The sequence below is a fragment of the Toxotes jaculatrix genome, chromosome 4 (assembly GCF_017976425.1).
Source record: "Toxotes jaculatrix isolate fToxJac2 chromosome 4, fToxJac2.pri, whole genome shotgun sequence".
Lineage (NCBI taxonomy): Eukaryota > Metazoa > Chordata > Actinopteri > Toxotidae > Toxotes > Toxotes jaculatrix.
In genome coordinates, this window is record NC_054397.1 from 14,845,637 (window position 1) to 14,860,432 (window position 14,796).

Here is a 14,796-nt window from a genome sequence, read left to right on the forward strand (position 1 = left end):
AAAGGGGTATTGACACGTTTGTGAGGACCTTTGTGAGAGGGGGGACTCTGGGCGAGCAGTAGATCAGATAGATCTCACAACAGTAAAAAAAAAAAAAAAAAAAAAAGATTTCACAAGTTTTGGCTTTGTAGCCTAGCATCAGGGACTTGATCCTGACGTAAGCTGCTACTGCAGTAGAGTGTTTGGACAAGTTGAAGGTGAGACAGGCAGCTGCATTTTGGATCAGTTCGAGTGATCTGACCTCTTGCAACTCAGTATAAGTTAGCAAGACAATGCAGGAGTCTTATCTGGAGATGGATAATGCCTGCAGCAACACCTGGAAGTATTCAGGGATGGTTATCTATAAAGCAGGTGTCCTGAAAAAAAAACCTGCAGGAAAAAAACTCACCATCTGATCTGAGAGACTGTCCTTCACAGAATTCTTTTCCTTAAGCGCAAAGCAGCTCAGTCATGGTTGCGTTGACCCATCATCAGTCAGGAGGCGACATCAGCCCAGCATGCAGACGCTGACAAGTCGCAACGCTATATGAGTCAGAATTTAAGTGGTATGGGAACAGCTAACATGTGGCCAAGAAATCTGATGTAGGTGGAGGGCCCAGCACTGAATAGTTCTTGTTCAGATGTGTTCAACTAGATATTTTGCAGGCTATTACAACAGATTGTGGACCACAGATATATAAATAATCAACAAGAATGATGACGTATTCTGTGGCATTCAGGTGATGCCACAACAACTACTACACACGTCATCCCACTATAAATATTAGACAGGTGTTTTATACTTCTCTCACTGATTGCACCGTCATTGTTAAACTGTTATCACAGTAGTGTGTAAAAACTCCTGGAGGTCAGCCATGTCTGCGATGCTACATCTGACTTAAACGCTTTAACGCAAAAAATAAATTAGATCATTATCTTGTAACTCAGTCAAACTGTAACTCGAGCTCTAAAACAGGTCAATAATAACTTTATACTCAGACATGGATACATGACTTAATGTCTGAGAGGGCCAGCTATGTCTATGAACAAGTGCATGCCAGAAAATGTATGTTGCTCCACAGATGGGTGTCCTCAAACACCTACCTGTACTCACACACACACACACACACATACACCATCGTCCTGTACTCATATACAGTGATGCATTGTGAAGCTGTGCTAATGAGTCTCCCTAAATACTAATGCACACTTCCCAGAACTGTGAATGAAGGCCCAACGTTTGCAGCATCCACACCATTAACTATAAGGAGAATCATTAACAGTTTCATACCTGAAATAAGCTTATGTGGGAAAATTAATTACGTGAAACTTAATGGAGCCTAGATTCTGACAGTATTGTCTTTTTTTAAACATTTGTTACACAAGGGAGTGATAGCAGATCTTGTCAGCTTCCTTTAGAAGTTCTTCCAAACAGATTATTTAAATTTTGCAATTCCAAACTCTTTATTTAGGTAATTTACCCTATGACTCACTAGATGATTTGCATTTATCGCTACAATCAGAGAGCACAGTCACCAAAAGATTTCTTCTTTACGCAGTTTGCTGTTTGCTGTACAGTCTATGTAAAGATATATACAGTATAGTCGTGGTCCTGAAAACAGAACACCCAGAAAAGGTTCATGAGTATTGCTTCTCATAAACAACAATGAATGCATCATGTATAGACAAACATAATGATAACTAGCTGACGCACATGCAATACCAGCTCCACAGGGTTTAAGTCTGGAGCCTGTACTGGTGTGCATCATGTGAAGCCTCAATTGTATAGCACCAGTTAACTTGAACAAGAATCTCCTTAGCAAGAATAACAGCATAAAATTCTGGTCTAGGTATGGTAGCTAGGATTTGGGAACCCTGCTTTTCTGGAGGTCCAGTGCATAGTAATGCAGGGAAATAGTTCAGTCATGTATCCTGAAAAAAAAAACATCAAAAAGGCACCCACTGAGACGTCACTGATACATGGGCTTGCACAGAAAACAGCAGGTGTGGTGGGGGCTTTGACGTACATCACACGCTGCTGGTGTGTGTTATCCTTAGTAATTTATCAAGAAATTCAAACTTATTCAAAACACCTTCCAAATTAGCTGAGCACAATTCACTGAAGTCTGTGATAGGTGACTACATTATCCTCTCAACACCAGTCTGACAACATAACAAGAACTGACAGTTAACCACTTTCTTGTCCTTAATCAGGCCACAGCTCAGATGGAGGAGAGGCTGGCAGAGTTCATTCACAGCTACTCCCCAGAGAATGTTCTGCCACTGGCCGACGGGGTCCTCAGCTTCATTCACCACCAGATAGCTGAGCTGTCCAGAGACTGCCTGGCCAAATCACGCGAGGGCCTCATTACCAGCGTCTACTTCTGTGAACTGCAGGAGAACCTGGAGAAGCTGCTGCATGATGTGAGTTGTGGCGTGTGAGCCGTGGAGGTGGAGAGGAATGAAGAGTGATGTCTGTTTCTTCACTTCTAACACTACACCTCACAAAGTGACCCTGTCTGTCTCTTTGTCTGTCTACATCAGGCTTACGAGCGCTCAGAGAGCTCAGAGGTCACCTTTGTCATTGAGCTGGTCAAAAAGCTCTTCATCATCATATCTCGTCCCGCCAGGCTCCTCGAGTGTTTGGTGAGTTTAACGCCACTATCTCATAGCAATAGCATGGCCATCATTTTGTTAAACGGTTAAACGAATCCAGAGTCCACGATAGCTCAGATGTATTTAACACAAACTGATACGGATTCATCAAATGAGCATTTAGTGAATGATGTCATAAGATGTTTTTTTTTTCTTTTTCCTGAAGTTATTTTTACATTCTGAGTATGTTTTCCTTCATCTGCTGGGAGAGACTCTTGTCCTCCCACAGGGAGGTGGAGGGCTGACTCCTTAATGCTGAAATGGTATGAAAGCAGTGGTTCTCCAACTCGGGGGGGGGGGGGGTTAGGTCCACCTCGGGGGCCTTAGAGCCACTGCGGGGGGAAAAATATGAATTGAAACTAAGCTGAATTAATATGATTTATGTAGGGGAAGTAGTTTGCTGATGCTATTGTGCTGATTTTTATTTCACTGAAATTCAACTGGATGTTTTTCTGCTTTAGGTGCTTCACCTATTATGGTTAATGATTGATAAAAATTGTGGGTGCCTGGGTGTGTGAACTTTTTTTGGCTTCTGAAGGGAGGCATGTCAGAAAAAGTGTGAGAGCTACTGCATTAAAGAATGAACAGAAGAGGGACGGGCTGTCTACTGTGCATTCAGTCTGAAGTGATGAAACACAGGCTTTGCATGTCTTAAGTTTTGCAGTCTGTCACAGCAGGAAAGCTCTGCAGGGTTAGTTTAAGGCTTTTTAATCTTCCACGCTGCATTTGTTTTACTTGTCCTTGCTTTAAGGATGGAAATATAAAGACAATATCGAGCGTACACTCGATATTGAAATCCTGCAGATCACTTCATCAAAAATGGCCATAATCTGTCCCAGATCTTCACAATAGAGAAATAAAATTAGTAGCAAATTAGCAACACAAATTCAGATCCAGTGCCAGTACCCTACGTACCCTGTGTGCCTTATGCTCCACCGATCTTACACATGCAGTTCAGTTTACTTTACAAGGAGTTTTCACAGTCAGCGTGTGAAAACAGTGGCTCTGACAGGAGTGCTCCAAAGTTTCAGGCTTGAGAGTTAAAGTGTTTAACAGAAAGTCTGCGTTACAAACTGGAGGTGTGGAACTTTTAAGAGGTGAGCATTTAGGCGGCGGGGAGGGTCTGCTGAAAGATGCTTGTTAGTTGCACCATGGAAAATGTTGGAATCAGCTGTTTTTGGAGCCTGACTCATAAAGAGTCTGAGAGTTGACCATTCTTTTTTAATCTGTTTTTTGTGAGTCCATGCACTTTATGAAAATGCAATTCTAAGCTGCTGGACTATCTTATTAAGCCTATGGGAAAACTGTGGAAAGGCTTAGGGGTATATTGTCATTTTTTAACAAAATTTGTGGAAGATCCATTATGTCAAAGGGGAAGGCAGCAACTTGAATTTAAAAGAAACTACCTGATAATATGATGTGATCTGCATTTAAGCCAGAGGATGTGGAAACACAGACGTGGAAACTCTACTCTTTACCTCCTTTCTACACTTATATTTACTGTGCTCATCTGCATTCACACCATGGCGAATACTGTGCACTTCCTTCCAGTACATGTAGTTTCACCTTGGGCAACATGAGATGTGGATGTATGAATGCACTGTATTATGCAGGAGAGGTCATGGTTTTGTTTAATCTGTGTCATTCAGTACATCAGACATGCTGCACATCTCTGGTGCTGCAGAGTATGTGCTTATCACCGCAGGATATTTTTACAACTTAACTCAAAACTGTAAAATATTCTCTCCACCTCCACTACTCAGCAGCACAGGAGACCGATCCGTGTCCTTGGCATATTGATACAAACAGAACATAACTCACCACAACTTACTTAGAAATAACAAGCCTCTCTGTATACACACGAGGCTTACCTAGATATCGCCTCACTGATTGATGGCCTCCCATGTTCGTCATTGGCGCGGTCCCTCCTCCAACACCCATGGCTCATCTTTCTGTTGCCGAGGCGACCGTCAGAAGAGGTCGATAGGGTCAGGCAGGATGTGGATGGGACTTTAGATCCTCATGGCCCTTAGGTTAGAGAGGAGAAGACACACACGCAGACAAAATGTTGTCCGCGGCCGTGGAGTTCATTTAGCATTCAAGTCAGCTGTGAGGTCTGATTCGGTGAAAATGTCACACAGTCAGTAAGCCGTTAGCTGCACAAATATTATCCTGGAGCAGAGCAAGCTATCAGAGAGGCAGGTTAATGCCCCTATCTCCATACTCTCTCTTTTTTCTCTGGTCTAGGGGAGCAGATATGAGGGAGCAGCCGAGGAAGGAAATGATCCTGGCTGCCCCAGGCTCTGCTTTCTAATCAAAATGTTATTCCACCAACAGGAATGAAACTGAATCCCATAGGACACCACAAAAGGCTGTTTCATTGGGAAAAAAGGATGTTTTCAAGAAAGCAATTTAAAGTTGGGAGGTGTATTAACACCGATTATGTTTGTTTGACAGCCCCATAGAGGTGTTTGGTCATAAATTTTCAGCAGGTTGAAATAAATTATACCGTAGTTTTGTGATGATAAGTTTGGGCATGATTTTTGGAATTAGTTTGATACTTTTATGTGGTGCAACACAATATGACATCAGTTCATTAGTGGCCATCCTTTGTTGGCTGTTATCACAGGATGTGGAGGAGGGACATCTACCTTTGTTAGTGCTAACTAGTAAGTTAGTAGTCATGGTCTGAGACCGGGCTATAGGCCGGGAAAAAAATAGTTGTTAATTAATTGATCACTCAGCAAACTTACAATTAATTGCTAAATTTCATAACTGACTAATTGTTAATTTTTTAATCCAAACTGACAAAAATTACAACTTTTTAAGCTGCTAATTTCTGGACACTATCATAGCGTTCTATGATAGTAAATCTTTGTATTTTTAACTGTTGATTTGAGAAAGACATTTTATTAATCAAATAGATCAGTAAATAGATAGATTAATTGAAAATTGAAATGTATTAGGATTAGTTGCATCCCTAAATGTAGCATATACATGAATCCCCCAAAAAAGTATATCCTCTTGGATTACAAATATATCATAATATATAGTAGACAATTAAGCTGCAAAATGTCACTTACTCGCTCACTCATGATACCGTCATTATTGTGGTCAAAAAAATTATGAAGAATTGCTCAGATGTTATCAATCTTACCCAGCAGCACAACGTGAAGGAAATATTGCAAGGGAGGGGACAAAGGTTTCCTTTTTGTAAACCCACACACCAAACACTTCAGTGGTAGGAACTGTTTATTGTCTAGTGTGTTTCAGGTGTTGACAGGAGCTGATTAGAGTTTTGTTTATTCAGTTCTAGAGGTGATATGGCTCAAGCACTGGTCTTCTAACCAATCTAAAGGTGTTAAAACCCTGTTGTTGTGGAGTTAAATAGTAAATAGTATGATATTTCATACTCAGTGTTAAACCAGCTGCAATAATTTTGCTGTGCTGCATCCACTTTGATATAGTACACTTGAATTATTTTGACTGATGGGAGCCAGTTGACTGATTTCCTCCAATAACAGGAGTTCAACCCAGAAGAGTTTTACCATTTGCTGGAGGCAGCCGAGGATCACGCCAAGGAGGGACAACTGATGAAGGCAGACATCCCTCGATATATCATCAGCCAACTGGGGCTGACCAGAGACCCACTGGAAGGTAAGAGAGAAACCAAGAAAAGAAATATTCCAGGAGGTGATTGGCTTAGCTTAGCATAAAGACTGGAAGCAGGGGGCAACAGCTAGCCTGGCTTTGTCTAAAGCTCACCAGTTAACATGTTGTGTCTTGTTTATTTGTTCCCCCTGCTTCTAATTTTTGAGCTAAGCTAAGATAGTCACTGCCTGGCTCTTGCTCCATACTTGATGGGCAGATATGAGATCAATCTTTTCATTTAACTTTCAGCAAGAAGGCATGCATTTCACAAAATCTCAAACTTGTCAGCCAGAGATTTCAAACTGGGAGTCGCACCTTCCCATGGGGGTGCGGAAGAGCTGCAGGGCGGGGAGGGGTGGTGTGTTGGCGCAGAGAAAGAATGTGATGTGAAAGTGACAGGTGCGTGGCGGTGATCTACCGTTAATGGGAAGTTACTTATTATAGTTTGGTCCTTTGATTTGTCCCACTTGCACACATTGAAGCAGCAGAAGCAGTCGCTGTGACACACAGCTTATGGAGGCAGTTAAGGTCTCTAAAATCCAAGTGGCAGGTTTCTGGTTTTCTTCAGTATCAGAGTAATCATGTGTTAGTTTTTTCTACAGCCATGTAGAAATTTAAACAGATAGAGGCTGAGGACGTGGCACTCTCCTCTATCCATTCATATATTGATATTTGCCCTGTGCTGAAAACTTTTGGATATATAGACGAAAAATTCTCCAAACCATAAATCAATCAAGTTGTCTCCCTTTTGTTTGAGTGGGAGTGCCACAGTGTCAGACTTTAAAAAAACCCTGCTTTAAGCTATTGATCAACTTGACTGGATGTTCAGGATGAGGATATTTACTAAGTCTGGACTGGCTGGATCATTTGCTGGCTGGTGATGCAGTAGCATAACAGTCTATCATTAATCATCATGGCCCTAACTCCTGCTCCCATTCTAATCCATCAAGTGCTGTTCATTAGCTGATGGGCTAAATGGTCCAGGAATGACTCTTCACAATAAACTGCAGCAGTTTTATTTCTTATTTCATGAGAAATATGGGCCCATTAGGTCCTTCTCAGTTAATCTCAGCTAACAATGTGCCACTTGATATCTTGATCTTGCACTTTCTTTTGCACCTACATTGTCATGCATTGACACAAATGCACACCCACGTAGCTGCTTGCACGTCTACACTTTCACACTCTCATTTCTTTTCTTGGTTCGCCATAGAAACAGTTGACAAGATCAGTTGTTTTCAGCGTCAAACAGAAACTGACAGAAGAAACGATTTTCAGCTCAGTGACTTTTATTGTACATTAAGTTCATCTTTACAGAGCGGCTTTGTAAATGCTTTGTAAAGTTAATTATCATTCAATTATTTCCATGCTTCAATAAAACAGTGGTATAAACAGTGTATTCCAGCAGCTGTCACATACAGTACCAGAGTGCAAGAACACTGAAAACTAGCTGCCAGCGCTGCTCAAGGAGGGAGGAAATACAAAAGTGAAGGGGAGGGAGAGCTGAAGAAAAATTAATAGGGAGTAGCTATTTTAATTCTCATGTTTTTCTCTCTGTGATCTGACGCGTTTGGCCCTTCAGTTGTTTTGAATCTTGAATAGCTGTTTTGTTAAAGATGTCTGAGCGGCTGCAAATTTCTTATCTGCTCACAGCAGTGTGGGAGGCCTGGTGTTTTCGCATGAAAAGTGTCTCTCTTCATTTTGAGACCAGGAAGGGTTGCTAACTAAAATGTCTCTCAACAGAAATCGTGAGTCTTGACAGCTATGACAGTGAGGGTCCACATACTCCAGAGACTGATGACTCAGCAGAGGTGAAAACCATATATACACGTTATACACCCAGACAGATTTGTGTTTGAATGAAATCACATACAGTATGTCTACATATACACAGCACAACTCAAGCACACACACAGCTACCAAAACCATCAAAGGAACAATGACATTTAAGCATTTGAACACTTAAGCATCTGAACATTTAGTTTAAGTTGCTTTTGTGTTGATCTGGTTTGTAATTTTTAAATGTATGTTGGATATTTCACCAGGGAAAAGGGAGAGCCATCAAACCACCGAGTGAAGAAGATTTTCAGAGCATCAAACTGATCAGTAATGGAGCTTATGGGTAAGCAACAGATTGATACCTCATTGATTCCTCACTGAAACCAAATCAAATCCAGTCAAGCTTTGATATAGTGTTTAAATCTTAACTCTTAAGGTGTTTACTACTCATTTACTAGCTTTCTCCAGAGCTATATGTTTATCAAATGTATAGTGCTGCCTTGTGATTCCATGTGGAAAGGGCTAAATGTTTTCTGTGTTCCAGTTGCTCATCCTGTCACAGACAGTGATTAAAGCACCAGCATCTAGACTGGTCTGTTCATTGATTTGAAAGCCAAAGAGATAAACGTAAAATCCATGCTACGAAAAAAAAAAAAAGAAATGAAATGAAACCAGTAGGGATTTTTATACACAATTATGTGTGGTCTCCTCTTGGTCTTGATCAGTAAACATGCTGCAGTTTAAAAGATATTCAGTTTATTGAAAGCTGGCTTAAATAGACTGGAAAAGAAAGCATTGTGACTGTCAGGCCTGAATTATTCCACCATTATCTGCCCACATGAAAGAAAAAGGATGTTTCTGAGGTAGACTGTGAAAATTCAGTTCAGTTCAGTTCAGTGCTTAGGTCTGGACATTTTATGCAAGAGGTTTTTAAGTCTCAAAATCCACTTCAATATCCACTCAGTCATACTGTATTAAGATCATGTCTAAAAGCAGATTGAATATTTTTTTCTCTGTTTTTTCTTTTTTTGTTGTTTTTAACTGTGGTTAAAACCGTGCTGTCTTTTCCTCAATACTTCATCTCCTCTGTTCAGTGCTGTCTACCTGGTGCGGCACAGGGAGACACGTCAGCGTTTTGCCATGAAAAAGATCAACAAGCAGAATCTGATCCTGAGGAACCAGATCCAGCAAGCGTTCGTAGAGCGAGACATCCTCACCTTCGCAGAGAACCCCTTTGTCGTCTCCATGTTCTGCTCCTTTGAAACACGGCGACACCTCTGCATGGTCATGGAATATGTTGAGGGTAAGGGACTCAGGTTTGGCTCGCGGTAAAGACAGACTCGAATCGAAAAGATTTTCATGCAGCCATTCTGAGTAGATGACTTGGTCTTTTCCATTTGCCCTTCCTATGTCTGTGTCAGGCGTTTGAAGAAATGTTGGATCAGGTTTCTTTTTGGTTTGTAAAATAACAACACTTTTCAGCCTTTTCTCTCTGTCTTCTATTTCCTTTCCTGACCTTCTCTGGTATCCATGAAATGATCTTCACAAAATGAGGACAGTTTATTTCCTTTAAATTTTTGTCTGAGTGCTGTCACCCTGACTTGTCCAGTCTTAACTAGTTTTTGCTCAAAGTGATGGTGACCTTGAAATTTAAGCTTGTTGAACTTTTGCACTTATTTATTTAATTCTGGATAAAAGTGTCAAGTGAACATCGGAGTAACAAATTATTGTTTTGTGTGCTTATTATTGTTTTGGAGGTTAGAGGAGATTGATCTCTTATTTCACTGTAACAATGATTCTCGACTGTGAAAGTCAGTAGATTCACACTATGGCTCCCCCCTCCCCTCTGCTCATCTTCCTCTCCAGTAGTGTTGAGTTTCCTGGAGGGCAGTTTGGCTCGTCTCTTGAGTGACTCATTTGGTGACGCTGCCAGATGTGGAATAGAGTGAGCAAAGGTGGCCAAAAAAAAAGAATAGAACCATAAAAAATAACATGTTTATGCACATTCAGAAGTGCAGGTACATCATAAAAATAAGAATACTGTTATTATGAATCACATATTATTATCAACCCACGGACTTTCTGTGCTTCAGTACCATTTGTCTGAATATTCTTTATCTAATACATCAGGCATGCTACTTAGTTTTCTTGTCAAAACTCTGAAATGGAAAAATCTGCTGTCAGATTAAGCTTGTGGTGTTTCTGTGTTTGTAGGTGGTGACTGTGCCACTTTGTTGAAGAACATTGGGGCTCTGCCTGTCGAGCTGGCAAGGATGTACTTTGCTGAGACTGTTTTAGCCCTGGAGTATCTGCACAACTATGGTATCGTCCATAGAGACCTTAAACCTGACAAGTGAGTGTTTAAAGCTGCACTGATTAGCATTTTTATATTAACAATGGACTAACTTTAACTTTTTATGTTACCAGAAATACAACACTAAATAAATGCTGATGTTTCCATGTCTTCTATGACTTTAATTGAGCAACTGTTTGCTAACTTGTTTGCTAACCTGTTAAACTTAACAAAATGATAATATAGTACTTTGCCTCGGGTGGCCAGAAAATAAACTGATGGTGCTTTCAAGTTCCTGTCTTTTCGGTCTTGACCTTTTCATACAGTCTATAAAAGATGTATTTATTGAATCACATTAAAGATTTTCAGACTGCTATTGGGAGGACTTTGATATGAAACCTTTAATTTGTAAACATTGCTTGTGAAAACAACCACATACACTATTAAATATGGATTTTATTGCCTGGTGCCAGAATTTGAACTTTAAGTGTCAAGTGTTTGAAATTTCCTGCATCCTCTCTCCGTGTAGTCTCCTGATCACCTCCATGGGTCACATCAAGCTCACAGACTTTGGCTTGTCGAAGATGGGCCTGATGAGCCTCACCACCAACCTTTATGAGGGACATATTGAGAAAGACGCCAGAGAATTCTTGGACAAACAGGTACAGCACCTGTAAAGTAATATCAGCATGTATGTCAGGTATTTGGACATTAATTGCAGCACTTAATCACTTGCATTATAAAAGAAATAAGGCTACTGACAGATACATTTTAATTAGCAACACTATGAATGAGGAATGTGCAAGGCAGAATTAGTGAAATGCTAAGACAGGATGTATGGTGGCTGAGCAGAGGACTGCCATTCACAGCATCTTTTAGTCTTCTCCAGCCATGCGTGCCAACCTGCCGAGTCACCCGGCACGATCAATAATCTCCAAATAAAGACATTGCATTACAATTCTTCCTGTGTTGTCTGAATTAGCGAATCATTAATGCACTCCATCTCCATCACAATCCCATTTTGCAATTATAGTTATTGTTTCATAATCAATCAGATCAGCCCGTGTGTTTCTCCAGCTCTTCTGGGTGGAAGCATCTGTTTGTCTGCCAGTAATTAACTCACATCTGTGGATGAAACAGACCAGGGCTTTGCTTTTTATGTTTCTAGTGGAGATGCTGATTAGTGCAGAATTCCTCATTCAGACAGCAAGGATGTCTCTTGTGTAAGTCAGCATGCAGGTGTGTGTAACTGCTCACACACAGACAGACACTAACATGAGTGCATTCATTTAAATTCGCTTTCAGATCTCCTGAACAGTACATACTTACTATTATTAGAGTGAAACCTGGAACCCAATGTGAAAAATAATATAAGACAATATTAAAGAGAGATGAAAAACAGCACATACAGTTTCCATTTTACTGCCTCGAGTGTTAAAGGGCTAGTTCAACCAAATCACAAAACACATAATTTTTTTGTGGAATTTAGCTGTGCAAATAATTTCAGAAGATTGTAAACCTTCATCACTGAAACATCTCCCCCCACCCTGATATGATCTTTTATGGTTTTTACAACATTAAAAAATATATTTTTAGAAAATTCAAAAGTTGTGTTGTGAAACAGGATCAACCATTCATCATCAGGCAATTGCCTGATGATGAATGAAGTTTAACGATTTTAAATTACATGTTTTCCTGGTTTGGGCTCTAAAACCAATGTTTATCTCCACAGGTATGTGGTACTCCAGAGTACATCGCTCCAGAGGTGATTCTCCGTCAGGGCTATGGTAAGCCAGTGGATTGGTGGGCCATGGGCATCATCCTCTATGAGTTCCTGGTGGGTTGTGTGCCCTTCTTTGGAGACACTCCTGAGGAGCTGTTTGGACAAGTCATAACAGGTAGGAAAATACTTTTTTGGACATTACTTTTAATATGTCTGTGAATGTTCTCATTCATCCAGGTCATAGTTCTCTCTTTGAAAATTGAATCGAAGGCAACTGGACATATGTTTGTCTGGGAAGACGTTTCGCCTCTTATCCAAGGGGCTTCATCAGTTCATACGCATCGGTCTATCTAGTCCGCACTAGTCTGACCAAGAAAGTGGAGTAAGACCCAGGTATTTTCTTGGTCAGACTAGTGCGGCAAACCACAAAAGCTGCAACAGTTCACAGTAAGATTACTACAGTAGAATAAGACTACAGTTTATAAATAAAACAGGTGTATGCTTACAGAGTCAGATATGTATTCCTGTGCTTTCTTATACTAAAGGGATAAAATTTGAGCAGCAGTTTTCAACACTACTCCAGATGCTTTTCTTCCATGTTTCATATTTTGTGTTCCCCTGGTGAAACTTCAGGTATTAAAGGCAATTTTGCAGCAGAACCTATGTTTTGTAATATTCAACAAAAACCTATCTAAAAAAAAAAAAGAAATGTATTTCTTCATTGTTACGCTGACCTGTTGTTCTCTCTTTGTTGTCTCTGTCAGATGATATAGTTTGGCCTGACGGGGATGACGCCTTGCCTGCAGATGCCCAGGCCCTCATATCTGCTCTGCTGCAGACAAACCCCCTAGTGAGGTTGGGTACAGGTACTGAGTTTTACTTGACTTACTTGGCAGCGAGACTGAAGAAGCAAAGTAGCATAAAAGTAGTTGTTTGATATTTTGGTAAATATGTTTATTTTCTGCCTTGTAGACAGATGAGCTAACAATACCTTGCAGTCGGTTAGCTTAGCTAAGTGTAATTACTGGAAACTGGAGGCAAACAGCTAACCTAGCTCTGTTCAAAGGTAAAAAAAAATAATCTGCCAAACAGCACATTTGTTGTTGTGTAAAAACAAGAAGATGTGGTTTTAAAGTTGAGTTATGTGGTGGACTGTTTCTATACTTTTTGACACAGCCAGGCTAACTTCATCTGACGATGTTGCATTATGAAATACAAAAATGTCCTCTCTTTTAAGCACACAGTCCATCCATAGTTGTTTTGGTAACAGGTTGTGTTGTTTGTGCCTCCACTGCCAGGTGGAGCGTTTGAGGTGAAGCAGCACTCGTTCTTCACCGAGCTGGACTGGAACAGTTTGCTGAGACAGAAGGCAGAGTTCATCCCTCACCTGGAGTCAGAGGAGGACACCAGTTACTTTGACAGTATGTGTGCCTGGATTCATGTGTCTGTTAAGTACGGCAGTTACATCCATATTATGTTTATGGATTGTACAATAATTTTCCGACACCATTGCAGTCAGAAATGAACATTTTACGTTGAACTGACAGCTCATATTTTTCATCGCCTCGCTCTCTATCTCTCTCTCTGTCACTCCCTCCTGTGCCAGCCCGTTCGGATCGTTATCACCACATCAATACGTACGATGAGGATGACACCAATGACGACGAGCCAGTGGAGATCAGACAGTTTTCTTCCTGCTCTCCTCGTTTCAGCAAGGTCTGACCTTGTCTCTCTTGCATCCTTTCGTCTTTCATCCCTCTTTTTCTCTCTCTATCATTTCTCCTTTTTTTTCCTAGTTGTGTCGACCTGTTATATTTTTTCACACAGAATCTCACTTGGCTCTTGAGATTATTTGACAGGATTATATGAGGAAGGAAATAAGAGTCTTTGACGGATAAAATGAGGTCACACTGTACTGAGAGCAGCACCTGGAGGCTGGAAACAGGTTTCATACCCAGAGTTCAGAGAGTCTGATTTGGCTGTTGTAACTGTTACACCGTTCCTCCCTCTCGTCTCCTGTTTCTTTTTTAAGCAACGCAGAGGCCTATGTACTTCTAGTGCCATGGCCTCACTGTACCCTCGTTTTTTTTTTCACTCCACCTGTCGTCAAATGTCTGTTTAATGACTCAGCCAATCTTTTATCCTTATTTTCCATCCACTCTTTTTATCTCATCTAGTTCTGATCTGTGACTTCCTCTCTCAGTGCGCCAACGTGTCCTTTCTGTCACACTTTCCCTTTTTCTTCTCGGGTGGGATTTTCTCACCTCATGCTGCCTTTTTGTTCCCTCCCTCAACTCTCCCACCTTTATTCTCTTTCTCTCTCTCACTCTGTCTTTCCATCTGTGTTTCAGCTGCTCTGTCCTCTTATGTTTGGGTTATGAAGTTGTGAAGGAGCTCTTCAGTAAATTGAAAGTGCCTCATCTCGGGGCCAATTTCAATTAAATTTGTGGAGATGTATTTGAAGTTACAGTTGAGAGCTGTTGAGTAGCCTTGTTCGAGCAAAGCTAAGTGAACAAAGACCTCAGCTGAATGCACGCACAAAATGGTCTATAATATTTTAATTTATCAAGGTGGAGCTGAAATGATTAGTTGACGAGTCTTGGGCTTTTGGACTGCTTATCAGACAAAACAAGACATTTAATAATGCTTAATTATTCCCTCTCATGCATATTATTGCAAAAGAGACCATCATGTTTTAAGGGTATTAGCTCATTTA

General features: G+C 40.7%; 1 protein-coding gene across 1 annotated transcript in view; it reads left to right on the forward strand.

Moving 5' to 3' along the window:
- The window catches only part of LOC121180103 (microtubule-associated serine/threonine-protein kinase 1-like), a 72,371-nt gene that overhangs the window by 45,790 nt on the left and 11,785 nt on the right, over window positions 1–14,796 (forward strand). The window contains exons 8-19 of the mRNA XM_041035244.1: window positions 2,194–2,403; window positions 2,524–2,625; window positions 6,159–6,291; window positions 8,029–8,096; window positions 8,331–8,407; window positions 9,159–9,367; window positions 10,279–10,417; window positions 10,887–11,019; window positions 12,090–12,255; window positions 12,845–12,946; window positions 13,379–13,501; window positions 13,687–13,796. Of these exons, the coding sequence (XP_040891178.1) occupies window positions 2,194–2,403; window positions 2,524–2,625; window positions 6,159–6,291; window positions 8,029–8,096; window positions 8,331–8,407; window positions 9,159–9,367; window positions 10,279–10,417; window positions 10,887–11,019; window positions 12,090–12,255; window positions 12,845–12,946; window positions 13,379–13,501; window positions 13,687–13,796 (1,572 nt within the window). The remainder of the gene's footprint in view (window positions 1–2,193; window positions 2,404–2,523; window positions 2,626–6,158; window positions 6,292–8,028; window positions 8,097–8,330; window positions 8,408–9,158; window positions 9,368–10,278; window positions 10,418–10,886; window positions 11,020–12,089; window positions 12,256–12,844; window positions 12,947–13,378; window positions 13,502–13,686; window positions 13,797–14,796) is intronic.